The sequence below is a fragment of the Anastrepha obliqua genome, chromosome 1, assembly GCF_027943255.1.
Source record: "Anastrepha obliqua isolate idAnaObli1 chromosome 1, idAnaObli1_1.0, whole genome shotgun sequence".
In the NCBI taxonomy this organism is placed as follows: Eukaryota; Metazoa; Arthropoda; class Insecta; order Diptera; family Tephritidae; genus Anastrepha; species Anastrepha obliqua.
In genome coordinates this window covers 68,982,856-69,002,357 of record NC_072892.1, presented here as the reverse complement: position 1 = coordinate 69,002,357, position 19,502 = coordinate 68,982,856, and the positions used below count along the sequence as shown (strand labels likewise).

Below are 19,502 nucleotides of genomic sequence, written 5' to 3'. Positions count from 1 at the left end.
TTCAAATGCTTTAATGTTGTCTTCCAATGCGTTAATTGAAGCAGGCTTGTCTGAATAGACATGAGCTTTAACATAGCCCCACAAAAAATAATCTAAAGGCGTTATATCGCACGATCTGGGTGGCCAATTGATAGGTCCCGAACGTGAAATAAAATGTTCACCGAACTCGCCTCTCAACAAGTCCATGGTTACGCGTGCTGTGTGGCATGTGAACCGTCTTGCTGAAGCCACATGTCATGCAAGTCAAGCTCTTGCATTTTGGGGGAAAAAAGTTGGATATTATTTCACAGTAGCGCTCACCATTCACAGTTACGCCCATAAACCGCACCAAACTGTGACCTTTTCTGGATACATTGGTAGCTCTTGCAATTCTTCTGGCTTCACTCTGATCTTCACTCCAAAATCGACAATTCTGCTTCTTTACGTACCCATTGACCAAAAAATGAGCTTCGTCGCTGAACACAATTTTTCGATAAAAAAGTGCATCTTCGACCAACTTTCCAAGAGCCCATTCACCAAAAATTCTGCGTTGCGGAAGGTCGTTCGGCTTCAATTCTTGCACCAGCTGTATTTTGAAAAGCTTCACACCTAAATCCTTTCGCAAAATTTTCCACGTTGTTGAGAAACAGAGGCCCAATTGCTGCGAACGGCGACGAATCGATGATTGATGGTCATCATTAACAGTGGCCGATACAGCTGCGATATTTTCTTCAGTCCGCACTCTACGTAAGCGTGTTGGTGGTTTGATACCCAATAATGTAAATTTGGTTCTAAATTTAGTCACAATTGTTCGAATAGCCGCTTCAGTGGGTCGATTAAACTGGCCATAAAATGGAAGAAGCGCGCGATAAACTTTCTTAACAGAACACGCATTTTTATAATAAAATTCAATGATTTGCAAGCGTTGTTCGTTTGTAAGACGATTCATGGTTACATTATAGACCAAACTGAAGATGTTTGACTGTTAAACAAAACACGAAACGTGCGTCAGCTGTTTAAACCAACTGTTTAAAAAGATAATATCTAAAAAATCACCCGTTATGTATTTGCGATAATTCTGTTTGTTTATCATTGTTATCTCGTCTGAAATTGAATATCTGAAAAGTTCTGAGACGTTGAAAGGTTGTAATTTTTTTCAACGAATGGAAAAAATAAAAAACAATTAATACTTAGATCCGTAACAACGGTTAAATGTTTTTTCTTTTGAATTTCTGAAAGTGTACAGTGGCAGTCAAAACAATAGCTGCTCAACATAAGATACAGTTTTGACTATCTAATTTTTTTTCATTTTTTTTTTATAAAAATATAGTTCATAATACAACAAAAAAATTATAAAAAATTATGCGCATTTCCAATAAGGAAAAAAATGGAAACACCGTCAACAAAAAACAAAGTCATTAAAAATCAATGCGAATTTTAAGCCACTTTGGAAAATACCCTTAATTTTTGTAAACAGTGACTAAAAATTTTGAAATTGTGATGCAAATTTTTTTATATTTTTTTAATTTTGTTCTTTGAGTTAGGTGGTTTTTATTGTAGCTTGAGCTTATGACTGCCGCTGTGTCTTTTAATCTTTTCAGGTTTGACCACAATTTCTGTCTGTTTTTTAAGTCACAAAATATTGTTTAATTATTAAACCTGTGGAGGCTAAAATGTGATATTCGATAACCAAAAATATTTACTTGCCACATTCACGTGTTATGCCGTCATTAGTGGCATCCACTATTCCATCCTCCAGAATTTCATAAATCTTAATAGGTACTTAAATTACATAATGCTATTATTTTTCTCTTTTAAAATATTATGATTTTTAAATCGTTTCTATTTTTACAAACTGTGTGAAATGGTATGCAAAATCATAAAAAAGAGCCGAGGAATCAAAAAATCAAACTGCTAAAACAAGCAGCCGGTGGGGTAGAGAGTAGCAAGTTACTTGTCTCACCGCATGGATCGATAACGCAAAGCTGATCTCTCATTTTTTGCTGTAAACTTTCTTTAAACTTAAACACTATTTAAAAAATATTCCGACATTTCTGGCCGCATACCAATTAGGTTGTCGGTAATATCGAGGTTGCACTGTAGATACTCTTTATGTTTGGTATTCAATTCATTGTCCACAACATTGATCGGTACTCATTTAAAATTCCACTTTGAATGAGTGAAATAATTATGCATTAAAATTAGCTTGAAGATATGCTTCGATAAAGCTTCTTCTTAAAGAGTAGAACATTTGCCATAACCGCATACAAGCGCTCGAGTAAATCGTTATACTGAGCTATAAAAGAAGGAAACGAGAGCTCAACTGCCGCATTTTCATTTTCCAAACAATAAAGACGCTCAGCTATAAATTTACACACTTCAAAGAGGAAATTGCTTTGATATACATGAATGGCCAAACGGATGGTCAATTGTGAGTTTTCTCAGCAAAAATGTTACATAATGCATTGAATTAACACATACTCGTATGCGCATAAGTGAATAAGTTTGTAGGATTTGAAAATTTTTCAACCATAATATTTGTACTTATGGTATTTCCAAAACACAATTTATGACTGCGGACGTATGTATGTATGTATGTGCATATAGAATTAACATGTAGAAAAATCTATAAAATTATATTAAGTTATTTATGAAATTCTAGAAAAAAGTAAGTAATTTAATATTTGACTCGTATGATTTTCCAAACATCCTTTTCAAGAGTCTGACAAACTTTTAGTATACCAAAGTTAACATTTTATTGCTAAGGTTAGTGCATTAATTAGGAATGCTCTTAGGTTTAAAAATCAGGTAATGAACCAAAACATCAAGTCCCAGATTTAAGTTGGCAATGGATAATTCAAATAACGACCTTTCTTGAAGGCAGTACTGTTAGCAGGCGCTTAGGAATATTACGATCGGGTCGGCGAGCAAGCTAAGTCCAAACCAAATGAGGGCATTAATCTCTCTATTTGTGTATGGTGTGTGGGATACATACTGTTAGCGTCAAATGAACTGTGACGTTTTTATTTAGTTATTTTATAATTTCAATTTTTTTTTAAATATAGTCCATACTACAACAAAAACCATATAAAGCAAAGTTTCGAACTTCGTAAAACTTCCTCAAATATCCATCAAAATTTCAAAGTTTTTACTCAGGATCTTTAGAAAAATGTCGGGTATACAGTTTTGTAGATCATTGAGTTTTGGTACAATAAAGTGCAAGTTTCAAGTAGTTCAAAAATCGCGTTGATTTTTGACAAATTTTTCTGCTGACGGTGTTGGGTGTTTTCTTCCACATAAAAAAAAAGTAAAGTAGGCGTTAAATAGAGGAAATGCACAAGACCGCGACCGAAAAAATTCTCAAAAAACAATGAGATTTTTGACCTACTTGAACACAATTTAATGGGTTATAAAATTGCATACTTGAAACTTTTTAAAAAATTCTGAGTAACAATTTTGAAATTTTGATGGAAATTTGGCGAATTCTAACAAATTTGGGACTTTTAAAAATAAATATATAATTAGCGCTCACTCCTTTTTTAAGTGTTTGCCTGAGCTCCTCCTCCTATTTGTGGGGTGCTTCTTGATGTTGTTCCACAAATAGAGGGACCTACAGTTTTAAGCCGACTCCGAACGACAAATGTTTTTTATGAGAAGCTTTTTCATGACAAGCTTAAAACTTTGCTTTATATAATATATAATATTTTTTATTGTAGTGTGAACTGTGTTTTTATAAAATGTTAATTGAAATTAAAAAGTAAGTAAATAAATAGTAAAAACTTGCCCATATATGGTGACGTTGTCAATGTATGGTGACTTTTAGCGTTGACTATATGTATATAGGTAAGCGTTAGCGTGTTGCACATTTACTTAGATTTTTTAATATTTTTGTTAACTGAACACTTTATTTTGACGCTACGAAAAACAGTATTTTTGGTTTTTTTCTTGTATCACTTTTGTTGTTCTCAACTAAATCAAATTCTTTTTTGTTAGTTATTAGATAAATCAATACTGTTTTGAAGGAAAATAATATTTTCCTCACAACCATTTTGTAAAGTATAATTTTGTTTTTGCCTCCTTTATTAATTACACTTGTCTTATGACACTAAGTAATTCTTTCTACAATGACAGTTTCGAGCGCCTGCCAAGTAGCCAATATAGTTGTCAAAATATGTTTTTTACCTCATTTCTTTTCAACATAATATGTTCTTTCCAGAGAAGTTTTGAGTCAATAGTCATTCCAAGGTATCTTGCTTTGGTGTCTATAGGGATTTGGGAATTGTTTATTGTCCGATTCTTTTGTCCTACTTTCTTGTTAGAGTAAACTACATGAATTGTTTTGCCACTATTTATTTGTGTACCCCAAGCATTAAACCATGTTAATGTTTTGTTCAAAATCAGCTGTAACTTGTTTGTTGCTGCTTCTAAAGCTTTATGAGTTACCAATAGGACGATGTCATCTGCAAAAATTGCTATCATGTCGATACTTGCAGGCTATTCCCTAGCTGTGTACAGCACATATAGTACTGTACGAGGACACTGCCCTGAGGTACACCGGCTTACATGAGTTGAATATTAGAGTATTTGTCTCCATATTTTATATAAAAGTATCTGTTTGCTAAATAGCTTTTCATTATCAGATAGTAGTCAAGTGGAAGATGTTGTTGAAGTTCAAAAATTAGACGCTTGTGCCACACGCTGTCGGAAGCTTTCGCTGCATGAGGTATTTTATCAATTTCTGACAATATTTTATTTGTTACTCTATGTACCTGTTCTATTGTTGAATTGAATCGAATTTGTGCAAAGGAAATAAGTTTCGCGCTTGTAGTATGAGGTCAAGGCGGTCAAGTATAAGCTTCTGTTTGGATAATGATGATAAGTTTGGATAATGATGGTAATAAACTAATTGAACTGTATGAAGAAGCTTCAGAGGCGTCTTCATTAAGTTTGAGTTTTGCAATGATTTCGGTAACTTTCCAAGGGAGTGGTAAATACTTCATTCGTAATACCGAGTTAAATATACTTCTTAAGTAAAGGGTGGCTTTGTCAGGTAACTCATTTAGAATCCTTCCTGTGATTCCGTCATATTCTAGGGATTTATTTACATCAATTTTTGTTTCAATTTTTAATTGGTGTATTTATGTTATTTGTGAGGTGAGCATGAAATTCAGAGTTATCCAATGTCTTGGTTATTATGTTGATTTGTAAATGTTTTTTTAATGATCAGAAAGTATTTTTGCTCTTTCTTTAGGAGTTTTCGCTCAAGAATTGGTCCTTTGGTTGGTGCATAACTACGTTGTCGATTTTTTTGCAGGCCTTCCATAGTGTACAGTTTGTAGCTCTAGTAGCTCCCAGTGATGCAATATATTTTTAGTATAAAAATAAAGGAAAAAAATATGAAAACCAAGTTAATCAAAACTAAGTTAAAAATATTAAAACCGAGTATACTTTATTTTGAAGCTCACAGTATGTAACTTTGTTTAGTCCTCTCTTTAATTTTGAAGTGTCAAATGACCCTCGTGCAAATGGTCAAGATTTCAAAAATTATGGAGAGTATAGCTTGGTATTTATTTTGTAATTTCTTTTAATTTTCGGTTTGGCAGACTTGCTGAAAGCACTTTCCTTGGCACGTACGATGGATGCCTTTTATATTTCAGGATTTGGCAACCCTGGTGTTGCAATCTGGCAACTGACAGCTGTATCGCAAAGTTTGACATTTTTTGACTTTTACGTACTCAGAACGTTTTGAAATACCAGCGCTTTTTGTGTTGTTTACAGTAACTTAAAAGATTCATATCGGTCCAAAAATGGAATTAAATCGTGAAAATTTTCGTGCGTCAGTGACCTATCGTGAGATTGAGACAATCTTAGGCATTAGTGGGACCAGCATACATTCAATATTGCATAAACATTTGACTGTCAAAAAAATTTGTTCACGTTGGATCCCACACAATTTGTCAATCGCTCAAAAAAAGGCTCGTGTCGATTGGTCGAAGGAAATGCTCAAAAAATACGATCGCGGGGCTTCGAAACACGTCTATGACATCGTGACGGGTGATGAATCATGGATTTACGCGTATGAGCCCGAAAGTAAACAGCAGTCGACTGTATGGGTGTTTCAAGATGAGCCAAATCCAACAAAAGTTGTTCGCACGAAGCACTTCCAAGCAAATAGTCGGAAAAACTGGACAGGCAGAACAGTAAATTCTGAGTGGTATACAACCATTTGTTTGCCAGTTGTCTTCCAAGAAATTAGGAAAACCAATCGCCAAAGACGGATCACTCTTCACCAGGACAATGCGAGCTCTCACACATCGGCTCAAACAACTGCATTTTTGAGCACCCAAAACATCGAATTAATGGGTCATCCGCCGTATAGTCCTGACTTGGCACCGAATGACTTCTTTTTATTCCCGTACGTAAAAAACAAACTGAGAGGTCAGCGTTTTTCGACGGTTGCGGCATTCAGAATGCATGTTTTGGAGGTACCTCATTCAGAGTGGCAGAACTGCTTCGATAATTGGTTCAAACGCATGCAAAAGTGTATAGATTTTCATGGAGAATATTTTGAAAAACAATAAAGTGATTTTCGATGATTAAAATTTGTTTTTGTTCTCTAATCCCGACATATAAAAGGCACCCCTCGTATATAACTTTTTTAGATATGGATAAATAATAAGCTAAAAGTATTTCTGAAATTACTGTTGCTGTATCAAATTTGATAAGTTTAGATTTTTTGATTAAAATTGTTTTTTGCAATAAACTCGTCATTTAAGTTTTGTTTGACTAATTCGATTTCACTTTCTTCCTATTAGCTTTAGTTCCGTTACTCTTAGTAAAGAAATTTTTCTGGCTTGATTGATTTGGAACCATTGAGCTAGAAGATCCAGCGTATCTTGCTCTTATTGTTAGTATCATTTCAGGGAGTATTGATGTCCTGATTGGTTAAATGTAATAATCCTTACAAGAACCTCGTGCCAGCTGGTAATCTTAAATATTGGTTACTCCAGATCTCCAGTGTGAATTCTCATATAGGAATATCAAGTGTTGAATTAATTTTGCTCTTCAATGCATCTGAGGTATTTTTTCTTATTAATTTCTAATGTAAATTTGACATTTCAAAGTCTTCATAATATTAAACAAATAAAAAATATATTAAAAAATAAATTGTTTGCTTTTTCAAAGTTGTGGCTCTGCGTGTGGAATGGCCGTGATTGCCTTCTTATTTCATTCATTTTTAAATAATATATGTATCTTGATTAGATGAGATCGAATGCCATGCACGGTCGGTTTTGGTTGTTGTTAAGTTCTAAAGAATTGTTAACTTTGAAAAAATTAAGAGGGAAATATGTAGAAATAACGATGACATATTGTTTACAAAATTATTTAAAAAATTAAATTTCTGTGATTCAACACTTGCATGTGACGAATTATCAGCTGCCAGCAAATTAAAGTGTAAAGTATCTGGCCATGAGTAAAATATCTGGCCAAAAGCAAAACGTGTTGTGACTAATGAAATACGAAATTGCATTTATGTTTTGCCAAAAGCGCCAACACTCAGAGCTTAGCTCATTATATACATATGTATATACTTACATACATGAATCTAAGTAAGGGAAAACATATTTGTATTAAGTACAAAAACTCTGAAGCAAAATAACAAAAAAGGTAAAAAAAAACGGAAATTTAACAAAAGCTGGATAATTTGAATAAAACGAAATACTTCCAACCAGATTTCGTTCCTAGAAAATACAGATGGAACACTAAAGATTGCATTACAGGTTTTAAAGAACTAGATTTTAAACATTCTTGACCCTTTACTGCCTGCCTATAACTTGTATGCAGATCCCACCGTATATTTTTGAAATCTTGCAAAGAAGAAAGTAAAGTAAAGGTATAGGACATAGGTATATGCCATTCCCTATATTTATTTATTTATCAAAAAAAAAATTAGTCTGCATCTGGAAGACTCTTCATTTGATGAAATATGCTGGCCGACTATGTAGATATCTTTTGGAGTTGAAAACAGCCAGAAGAAGAGGAGGGAGCAATAAATTGCGGTTGCAAATCCGGGTGAAATCAGTCCGAATATGCCGTGTGACCCCACTTATAAACTTTGATTTTTCGATCAGTGGATGTTTTTATACATACATACATACTATATGTATAATGGCGAGCAGAACGTGTAGCCAACATTCATGCATTTTTTATTGCTGTAGTCATTTTTAAAAATAATGCAATAAAATTTTCAAGTTAAATCCTTCATTTATTAATAAATAATATTTCATCAAATGAAGAGTCTTCCAGATGCAGACGAATAAATATTACAAAATATTTAAAAATAAAAAGGATGTTACAAAAATTGTTAGTAACCCTAATTAGTAACCCTTTATTCTTAAGACCGTCGTCCTTCCCGTTATTTTTCGGTTGTTAAAATGTACTGTTAATTCGCGATAAGCAAAAAAAGAATATATGAATCGAAATGAGGAAGATTGAAGATGAAACTGTTTTTTTTCTGAAAATCTTCGCTCATCAAAGGCACAACGCTTGGAAATTTGCCATCAAACTTTACTTAAGGGGTTATATACCTTGTGTTTTTCAAAAAAATCAAAATAAATTTTATTTCTTTATCGTAAAGTACAATCCCTTGAGAACATTTTCCAAAAATTTCATAGAGATCTGAGCAATAGATCGAAAGTTACAGCGTTTTAAATTGTGCGTCGTCACGTCCTGAGCGTACGGCCTCATGCGGCGCTTGAAACTTTAAACGCGATTATCTCAAAAACGTGTTTTTCCAAAAATGCTTTTGCGGTGGACGCGATTGCAAAAAAAGTATTCAACCGATTTTTATAATTTTTTTTTAAATTGTTCGTAATTGATGTCGCCTCTTAGTGAACGATCAACTTTTTATGTATAAATTTTTATTTTGCAGATATGAATTTTTTAATGCCAATTTTAGGACTGTAGAAGTGGAGTTTTTTAAAAACATGTTCCTATTTTCACAAAAATCAAAATATTTAATATATTGATCGTTCACTAAGAAGATATAACCCTATACTAATGAAATCTTTTCGATTTTTTGATTTCAGTTGACTTGGTGGACTTGAATCGCGTCCACCGCAAGCCTCTTCCAAAAAAAGGGTCTTGGGGGAAAACGCCATAACTCCGCCATTTTTAAATATTTTTACACAAACAAAGCCTTTTTTTTCTTTAAACATTGTAATATCCAATAATAAAAACTTTTATACAATAAAATTATTGCTACATATCTTTAAAAAAAAAACCCAACTTTCGCTAATTTCACCGGACCACAAGGTATATAACCCCTTAATGCTCTTAAACGACGGAATATAAAGGCTCCAAAGGAAAGGCTAATAAAAACTGAAGTCATTTTAGGCCAGACATGTTTCACATTTTAATATGAAAATTGTCAGTTCTTCTGCTGAGCTGACACGTTTATTTTCTTTTGCGATCAGTCTTTGTTTCGAACAACATTTATAATACGAAAATTCGCTATCCGACGCTAGATGACACAAGTAATCACCTGGTATTATAAACCGAAATTGACTTTGTAGGTCTACCTAGCGTCATATAGTGGTGTGCGGATGAAACTCACTAAAATTACTAAAAAAAATTTGACATAAAGTAGAAAGATGGGGCTATAATGCCGCGAGAATGAATATGTTTTTGTCACACCGCTGATGAACTGAGTGTATCGCAACCGAGGAAAAGTAAATGAACATATAAAAACAAATACAATTAAAAAAATTCTTCTTATATTGCTTATTACTAGAGAACGACCGACCTTCGCCCATGCTCGGTTAGAAAATTTCAATTCAGGTTCGGTAAAAACAAGAAAGCAAAACATTCTTAAATGTTTTTCTTTTGGAAAAATTTTATTAACTTAGTATTTGTTACATTTTTTGAATACTAATATCAAAGCCTACATTTTATGTTGAAAAAATTATTTGCTATGGCTTGTGAGCCTTTGTTTGTGCTGCAGATCAACTCTATAAATATACCGATAGATGATGCTCTTTGCAAAGTGGAAATGCCGATAAGCTATGGTTTTACATTACAGTGTAAAATATTCAACTATGAGTACAAGTAATTAAACATTCACACAAGTTTGGTATTTTTGCAAACAAAAGTAAAGGGTGATCAATTGAGAGGTATCGGATTTGAAATTGAAATAAAGTGACGAAAATTCTAATTAATTGTGCAATCTTTATTATTTTTGAGTAGAACCATTCATTACATTTCAAATGTTTCCCGCAACTGCGCCGTGATTCGGGAATCAGTAGACACCAATTTTGAATGACTAGCTGAGGACTTCGGTCGATATCTCGTTAATAACTTTAGTAATGTTGACTTCCAATGCCTCAATCGAAGCTGGTTTATCCACCAAGCATTTAAACTTTACATGCCCCCACAAATAAAAATCCACAGGTTTGATATCACACGATCTCAGTGGTCAATCCACTGGTTCGAGACGAGAGATAAATTGCTCACCGACACGACGACGCAGTAAATCTATTGTTCCACTTGCTGTATGGCAAGTTACGCCTTCTTGTTGGAATCAAGTGCTGTGGAGATCACGGGTTTCAATTTCCAACATCAAAAAGTCGTTTATCATAGGGCAATACGTTCGCCATTCACTGTTACACTAACGCCAGACTCGAATTTGAAAAAATATGGGCCGACGAATAGTTCAGCCCATAAGCCGCACCAAACGGTCGTTTTCAATGAATGTAATGGCTGTTCTTGAATGGCTTCGGGTTGTTCTTCAGCCCAAATACGGCAATTTTGCTTATTGACGTATCCATTAAGCTGAAAATGTGCCTCGTCGCTGTACACCATAAGTTGGCCTGAGCTCGCGATGAACACTTTTCACAAAGCGTCGATTTTCGTAATAAAATTGTGTGATTTGTAAACGTTGTTGGGGTGTAAGTCTTTCTATGATGAAATGTCGATGAATGCTGAAAAAAATTATGTATTTAGTTTGACAGTAGTCACGCGTGATCTGTCAAAAAAACCCTATTGGAAAAGGTACCTCCAATCCGATTACCCTTTATAAGTTGAGTATATGTATGTTTTGAGCCGCCGTAGCCGAATGGGTTGGTGCGTGACTACCATTCGGAATTCACAGATTGAACGTAAGTTCGAATATCGATGAAACACCAAACTGAAGAAAAAAATTTTTCTAATAGCGGTCGCTCCTCGAGAGGTAATGGCAAACCTCCGAGGGTATTTCTGCCATAAAAAAGTTCTTCATAAAAAAATATCTGCCATTCGTAGTCGGCTACACCCTAAAAGGGTGTACGCGCCAATTGTATATACATATATATGTACATGTTTTGAGTTGAAATTAATGTGTTTGAAACTTTAAAGCTTTGTTTAAAAAATATACCGGATTTTTAAAAAGTCAATGCAAATGCTAAAACCGTCAAAGAAAAAAATGATGAAAAACAACGAATACTATTTATTTATTATAAAACTGTGTACCCAAAAATATTCTAAAAATTCAGAATACTAATTTTGAAATTTTATTGATCAATTTATTAGTGCAACACTAACTGGAATTTTATAATCCAACAAAAAAAAAACAATGTCCAAGAATATCCATCAAATAAGTGGGAAGGATAAGAGGGCAATATGATTGTATACTCGGCAATGAGCTAAACTTTCATAAAACAAAAAAATTTAAAAGAATAAATAAGTAAAATAAATACAGTTAAAACTGTTTAAAATGTTGCTGGCTTGATTAATTGAGCAGAAGGATAAATCTGGGTCGTTCTGGTAGCGTAGACCCGACTATCTTGTGGAATCTATGAATGAACACCTTTTCCTAATATTTATGCAAGTTATTTTTCACAAAATTTTTGCTAACTATTCTGTATTTTTCTCTTGCACAGATCCATGCTCGTGCCAAGCGTAGTTACAATGTACCTGGTGGTGTTAGCAAGTTGGAGAACAAGGATGCTGAGCAACGTCTACAGGCTTCACTCGATAAATTAGCTGCCGGGGATGATGGCCCCAATTACAGGTACGTCTTCCTACCCATACACAGCAGTAAATAAGCATATCTGTAGACATTTGGAAAAATTGCATTAATCGGCTTAGCACTTTTTACTTTAAACAAAACATTACATTACTGATTTTTGTTATACGTTATCTAGATTGAATTAAATCTTCCAAATCTGTAGCATACGGACACACGTATGTTAATACACAATTAATGAAAGTATTAAATTTGTCCATGCAATGCAATGATTTATTAATACATAAAAAGCAGAACTGCTAAAGTCAATATATGCATGCATGTATATTTGTATGTTCGAACTTATATTTAATCCCTTTATATTTTAGGATTTCGAAAATTTATTCCGCCACCACACAAATCGTTTCGGGCACTTTGACCAAAATTGATGCTGAACTCATTGATGAGAACGATGTCGCAATACGTTGTAATATCAAAATCTTCGCAAAGCCATGGCTGCCCAATGGCATTGAGGTGACTTTTAAGTGCCCCAATAAGGAGTTGGTGAAACGTCGCCATAGTCGTTCTGTCGAGCATTTGGAGAAGAAGACACACAAGAAACGCAATCATCATAGCTTGGACAAAACCGAACATTTGTTCAGCAAATTCCAAATTAAGTACAATCGTCGCTATCACACCGCAATGGAGCGTCAAATGCGCTTGAGAATTTTCAAACAAAATTTGCAAACTATACACGATTTGAATAGCAAAGAGATGGGTAAGTGCATGCCATATGTCTTTGATTGTGGGTGGGCACACTCGTAGGCACATATTTACATGTGTGTGTGTGTATGCACATGAGTGGGAAGCAAAAGTTTTACTTCCGTTGCTACAAACGTGCGCTATCAAATATTTCATTTCCTCCTATTCACTCTGCTTTCATGTTTTGTGATTGTTTTTCCCCCTTGCGTATTTTTTTCTTGCAGGTAGCGCCAAGTACGGCATTACAGAATTTGCTGACTTGACTAGCACCGAATACAAACAACGTACCGGCCTGTGGCAACGCTCCGAGGATAAGCCAAGCAAGAATGCACCAGCTGTGATTCCCGATGTGGAGTTGCCGAAGGAATTCGATTGGCGAGAGAAGGGTGTTATTTCGAAAGTGAAGAATCAAGGTATGTGCGGTTCGTGCTGGGCCTTCAGTGTGACGGGTAATGTGGAGGGATTGCATGCGGTGAAGACGGGCAAATTGGAGGAATACTCTGAGCAAGAATTGCTTGATTGCGACACTACTGATTCGGCCTGCAATGGTGGTTTGATGGACAATGCTTACGAGTAAGTCAGCGCAATTTCGTGTATATGTGTACATATTTACCTCATATGTCTTTGATTGGCAATTACCATATATTATTTTCTTTGAAATTATAGAGCGATACAACATATTGGTGGCTTGGAGTTGGAATCCGATTATCCATATGAAGGACACAAAGACCAGTGCCAATTCAAAAAGTCACTGGTGCATGTCAAAGTCAAGGGTGGCGTTGATTTGCCCAAGAATGAGACGGCCATTGCACAGTGGTTGATTACCAATGGACCTATTTCGATTGGTAGGTATTTTTCTTGATATCTAATTTATTTTATTCTTAGACTTTCATATTGATAAAGATTCCCAAGGAGTAAGATATTGCAAATTTGGTGTTATATGTTTTTGTTTTATAATTATTTTTATCATTATTATTATTTTGCTTTATCTATAATTATGCTATTGTAGGAGCATAAGCATTCCCCATAAATGTAAGGGAAATACTGCTGGAGTGACCGTCCTTGGCCGATTATAAATGCGGGTCGTTTCGGTAACGTAGAACCGACTGTCGTGGAAATGGCATAATTATAATATAGTTACGCATACATGCATAATTTGTCAAGTTTACCACTACGCTTCACAATTGTCATCCTTTTTGTGGCAGGGGCTAGTTCCAAGCCTGTACAAAATCAAAGCATTTTCTGCGCCGTCTTGACATTGGTTTGTCACAGCAAATGGCGACCCAGCAGAAGTTGCAGAATCTACGCCTTGAAAGTTATCTCACACAAATAATACATATTCCGGTAACCTGCTAGACTCCAAGCCCTGTGGGGGGCTTTTACCATTTAGTAAAACTTTTGTGTGTTGAGAATTGTGATGCCAATAGGGAAACGGTTCCTTATTAGATTAAGATTAAAAATGTTTTTTATTATAAAACATATTATTATTATTAAAACTTATACATAAATTGGCGGCCGCCGTAGCCGAATGTGTTGGTGCGCGACTACAATTCGGAATTCACAGAGAGAACGTTGGTTCGAATCTCGGTGAAACTCCAAAATTAAGAAAAACATTTTTCTATTGGCGGTCGCCCCTCGGCAGTCAATGGCAAACCTCCGAGTGTATTTCTGCCATGAAAAGGCTCCTCATAAAAATATCTGCCATGAAAAAGCTCCTCATAAAAATATCTGCCGTTCGGAGTCGGCTTGAAACTGTAGGTCCCTCCATTTGTGGAATAACATCAAGACGCACACCACAAATAGGAGGAGGAGCTCGGCCAAACACCCAAAAAGGGTGTACGCGCCAATAATATAATATATATATATATAAAGGGTGTTTTTTTAGAGGTTAGGTTTTCAAGTTGGCTCTACTTTTTTCGTAGATGGTCTTTTTGACAGCTGTCACTTGATTTAGGCTCAGTTTGGTTTGCCATTTCATAATGAATAGACTTACACCTGAACAACGTTTGCAAATCGTGCAAATTTATTACGAAAATAATGGTTCGGTTCGCGCGGTTCGAAAATAATGGTTTTTGTTCAGCGATGAAGCTCACTTTTGGTTGAATGGGTATGTCAATAAGCAAAATTGTCGCATTTGGAGTGAACATAATCCACAAGCCATTGCTGAGACGCCGTTACATCCTCAAAAAGTCACTGTTTGGTGTGCTCTATGGGCAGAGGGAATCATTGGTCCATATTTCTTTAAAAATGAAGCCGGCCATAATGTTACAGTCAATGGAGAGCGCTATAGAGCCATGATTAATGACTTTTTCGTGCCTGAATTGGACGATGTTGATGTGGACGACCTTTGATTCCAACAAGACGGCGCTACATGCCATACAGCCAACGCAACAATCGATTTATTGAAGGAAACTTTTGGTGAGCGCATTATCTCGCGCCGTGGACCTGTGGCGTGGCCTCCAAGATCGTGCGATATAACACCGCTGGACTATTTCTTGTGGGGCTATGTGAAGTCGCTTGTCTACGCAGATAAGCCCGAGACGATTGACGTCTTGGAAGAGAATATTCGGCGCGTTATTGCTGACATACGGCCCCAATTGCTGCAAAAAGTGGTCGAAGTGGTTGGGCCTCTCGGCTGGAATTTATTCGAGCCAGCCGCGGCGGCCACTTGCCCGGAATCATTTTTAAAACATAATGGCAAACCCTTATCTTTATAATAAAGCTAAATTCTTGGCCATAACATTAAATTATATACGTTTTATTTCATCTTGAAAACCTAACCTCTAAAAAAACACCCGTTACATAAATTAAAATCTTGCCATCTTAAATCTATACTTACAAAACGTTTACAGTCTACTTACATCTCCTATTTTCGTTGGTTTGATATTTGGCGTTGACTTTAGTGTGAAAACTTAGTCCCAGATATTGCTGCTTTTTAATATTAGTTTGGGGAAAAAGAAATCCATTATTTTCTCGGTAGATGACTGTAGTGATCGATGTCTCGTAAAGTATCGATCAAACAATTTAAAGTTTATGATCGTTGTCAAGGTGACATTTCACACTAAAAAATTCAATTGTGAGTTACAGAGTGTTAATAATGGAAGTCAACGAAGAGAAAATCCGTTACATTTTACAATTTTTCTTTTTTAAAAGCGAAAATGCGAACCGGGGTGCTGAAGTTGTGAATGGTGTTTATGGTGCCGATACTGAACAGCTAATTACGTGCAATTTTGGTTTCGTCGATTTCGTTCAGGCACTTTTGACGTTAAAGAAAATATCGATAAAATCAAAGATCGATCACAAAACAGTTTTAAACCACTTGCGCAAAAATAATGGATTTCTTTTTCCCTAAACTCACATTTAGTTGGTCCACCGTTAACATCAAATTCTTCCCCTTTTCTTTGCGTGGTGTTCTACAGTAAAACTCGCTATTGTTCTTTGAATTGTTCCTGGATGAACACACTTTTCTAAAGTGCATACTACATATTCGACTAATTTAGAAGCATTCATTTTTGAATTGTTGACCCCTTTCTTTAGAATCAAACGGTCGTCTCTGCGCGGTAGTTACCTCGGACGATCACTGCGCAGCTTATTTTCGGTAGATCAAATATTAAAAAAAAATTTACAATGGCCTTTACTGTAGGTTGACTCAAGTTAAACATTTTTAAATTTCACCATATGACTTTATTTCTTTTTTATGCTGTATAATTAAATTTCCTATGTGAGCTCGTGGAGGCATTTTTGATGCTTAAGTGTCGACTTCACAATTGAATTCACTATTAGTAAATCAGCAAGCATAATAAAAGGAAACGATAATGAAAGAAAAACGAACTGTACTTTACCGCATACCAGTGTACTGCCTGTCTGTATCTAGACTAGTCAGCCCTGTTTTTGGGGTTTTCCCTTATAACTTTGTTATTTTATGTAAAGAAGGGATTGTTTTCATTTTGTTGTGTTTCGAAAAAGGTTTCAAATAAAACTGAATCAACACAACTTACAATCAACTTTTCGAACTTTCAAACCAACGAAAATAGGGGGTGTATGTAGACCTTTGTCCATCATTGTTTTTCTAGCAGCGCGTTTTTTCGCTGTTGCTCTTTTCCAGAATTCTTGCTTCGCCAAGCGAAACTAATTTTAAAGAAGAATATATGTAGACATTTATTATATTATATTCATATCTGGATATTATTCTACTCCTTATATTTGTAATTCTCAAAATATTATAAAGAATGTTTTATGTTGTTACAACAAAAACGTTAATGAAAGCACAGTGTACTATACATGCTGTGTTATTTTCTTCGTGGGAGAACTTTTTATAAGCTTTCCGTCAAGTTCTAGTGCAGTAAATAAAATGTGGCGGTATATTTTTAAAACTATACACTCCAAAAATTAAAGAAAACAAGCATTTAGTCGCATACTTTTATTTTTTGTAGACCTTTACGTTCTTCTGGAAATTTTATTTAAATTTTTTTAAATTTAATTTCGTAATATGTTAAACAGTTAAATTCCTTCCTGCAGACTAAAGTTAAGTGATGAATTAAAAATTCGAAAAGGTTAAAAAATAATTGCTGCACTCCCGTTTACATCTTTGCAGTATTTGTTGACTCTTCGAATAGTCGAATATTTCTTAAACTAAGTGAAGAAATGTGAGCCTTAAAACAATTACAATAATCTTGCAGTTAACTTTACCAATTTTCTTCTACCTTTTAGCAATTCTTATCCAGACAGCTAGCGTCTACTTATGTAGGTTGGATAGTTTTCGAGTCCAAACATTGCAGAAAGCGCAAACCTTGAAAGAATATATCTAGATAAAAAAAAATTGTTTATAGTTCTCAAAAACAGGGGCAAAACAACGCTTTTGAGAGGTGTAATGAGTTAAAATTGTTCCAAAGGGAATTTTATTTTCTAGCTCCAAAGTAGGTACTTTGCTCAGATATAAATCTCATCTTTTTTCCATTTATTCGGAGAATATTCATGTAAACATTTTAAGACAACACAAAAATTGTATCTGAAAATGCTATAAATAGGCTTTATTATATGGATCTAGTGTTTGCATCCTTAGTTGAAGCCTCAGACTTGAATTTATATTCAGTCCAAGACAGCCAATTCAAAAGCTTTCTTCAAAAAGTTATTTTATGTTGTTACAACAACAACAATAATTAGGAGTATTCTGTTATGTTTTGACAACAGTAAAAGCTTCTATCGTAATACCGGCAATAGTGCCAGTTTATAACGTTTTTTGCACTTATTCCGTAAAGGATAGTACTTAGTACGCGTTTCACGCGAAAAGGCTATCGAAATCCATGCACAGCATTGCCGTAAATGTGCGTAAAGTTTCGTAATAGCTCACAGCAAAGTAGTACTCAGTTTACGCCGTGAAAACAACGCGCAACATGTCAACAAGATATTTCCACTCACAGGTTTATTTATTTACTGTCTCAATGAATTTGTTTGGCCTTGGCAGCCCGCGAGTCTTTGAAGATATGCTCTAGTGCCTTTAAACCCCAAAAGGTTTATTTATCGCTCACACAAAAGAGAGTTTACGTTACCGAACGAAAATACATGCATTTATAGCAGACCAATGACCCTCATTTCAGAAAAATATCTGAAGAATATTTTAAACTGCTCCAACAAAAACACGAACATCCGTTACTGCAAAAATCTAAATATGGGGTGATACTATTGTATTATAATATGTTACTGTTACTGTTATAATATGTAACGGTAACCGAATCAATTATCAGTCGCAAACCACTAGAAACTGTCGCATTTGGCATCCATAATGAATTTTCAGCGCATAAAAAAATTGTTCATGTTTTGAGAAGCATTGTCAGAGCGATCGCCCTTAGCGGGGTATTGAGGTATCCACTGTCGTGGAAACTATTAGCCAAATAGAAGAATCGGTGTTGGTATCAGTGGTGATATTAATATAAATGTTCCGCGAAATGAATTTGGGTATTATAAAAACTATGTATATTAAAGCTTTTCATATTCAATTCAATTTATTTTGCACTGCTGTGTAGACACTTGTATTATTAAAACAATTTAACGCCGTGTCTTTTTTTAATTCAGGTATTAATGCCAATGCTATGCAATTCTATCGTGGCGGCGTTTCTCATCCATGGAAAGCGTTGTGTTCCAAAAAGAATCTCGATCATGGCGTTTTAATTGTAGGCTATGGCGTCTCCGACTATCCGATGTTCAAGAAGACACTGCCCTATTGGATTGTAAAGAACTCTTGGGGACCCAAGTGGGGCGAGCAAGGTTACTATCGCGTCTACCGTGGTGATAATACCTGCGGTGTAAGCGAAATGGCCTCTTCGGCAGTGCTTGAGGATTAGTCGATCGATTGAAATGAAAAAATTACAAGCAGTTCATATAACCAATTTCACCTAATAAGTGAATAAACATAATAAAACATACAATAATTAGTTTTTAGCAAACTCCCTCACACATTAACCATAAGATTAATACGAAAAAAAATTTATATATATAATATTAAACATAATTCACAAAAGTCAACGTTAAAGTCATCTTGAAACGAGTGAAAGCGCGTAATAAGGAATTAGGCGACAGAAATACTCATGACCACCCAGGTGAAAATGATAAAAGAATATTTTATCACTCATCGCCACTAACATTTAAAATCTTTGTAACGATCTTTTATGTTTATACATTTTGTAATGTATTCGTTAAATTATTATATACATACATCCATATATTATGTGAAATTATAAATATCAATAAATAAACGTTCTTGTAGAAGTTCATAAAAAATGTC

General features: G+C 34.9%; 1 protein-coding gene across 2 annotated transcripts in view; it reads left to right on the top strand.

The window, feature by feature from the left end:
* Positions 1-19,498, top strand: part of LOC129253424 (putative cysteine proteinase CG12163) — a 68,244-nt gene extending 48,746 nt beyond the window's left edge. For both annotated transcript variants that reach the window (XM_054891790.1, XM_054891788.1), the window contains 5 exons: positions 11,895-12,025; positions 12,349-12,737; positions 12,946-13,294; positions 13,388-13,566; positions 18,794-19,498. In XM_054891790.1, coding sequence (XP_054747765.1) covers positions 11,895-12,025; positions 12,349-12,737; positions 12,946-13,294; positions 13,388-13,566; positions 18,794-19,062 — 1,317 coding nt within the window. In that variant the 3' untranslated portion in view covers positions 19,063-19,498. The remainder of the gene's footprint in view (positions 1-11,894; positions 12,026-12,348; positions 12,738-12,945; positions 13,295-13,387; positions 13,567-18,793) is intronic.
* Positions 19,499-19,502: the final 4 nt, after the last annotated feature.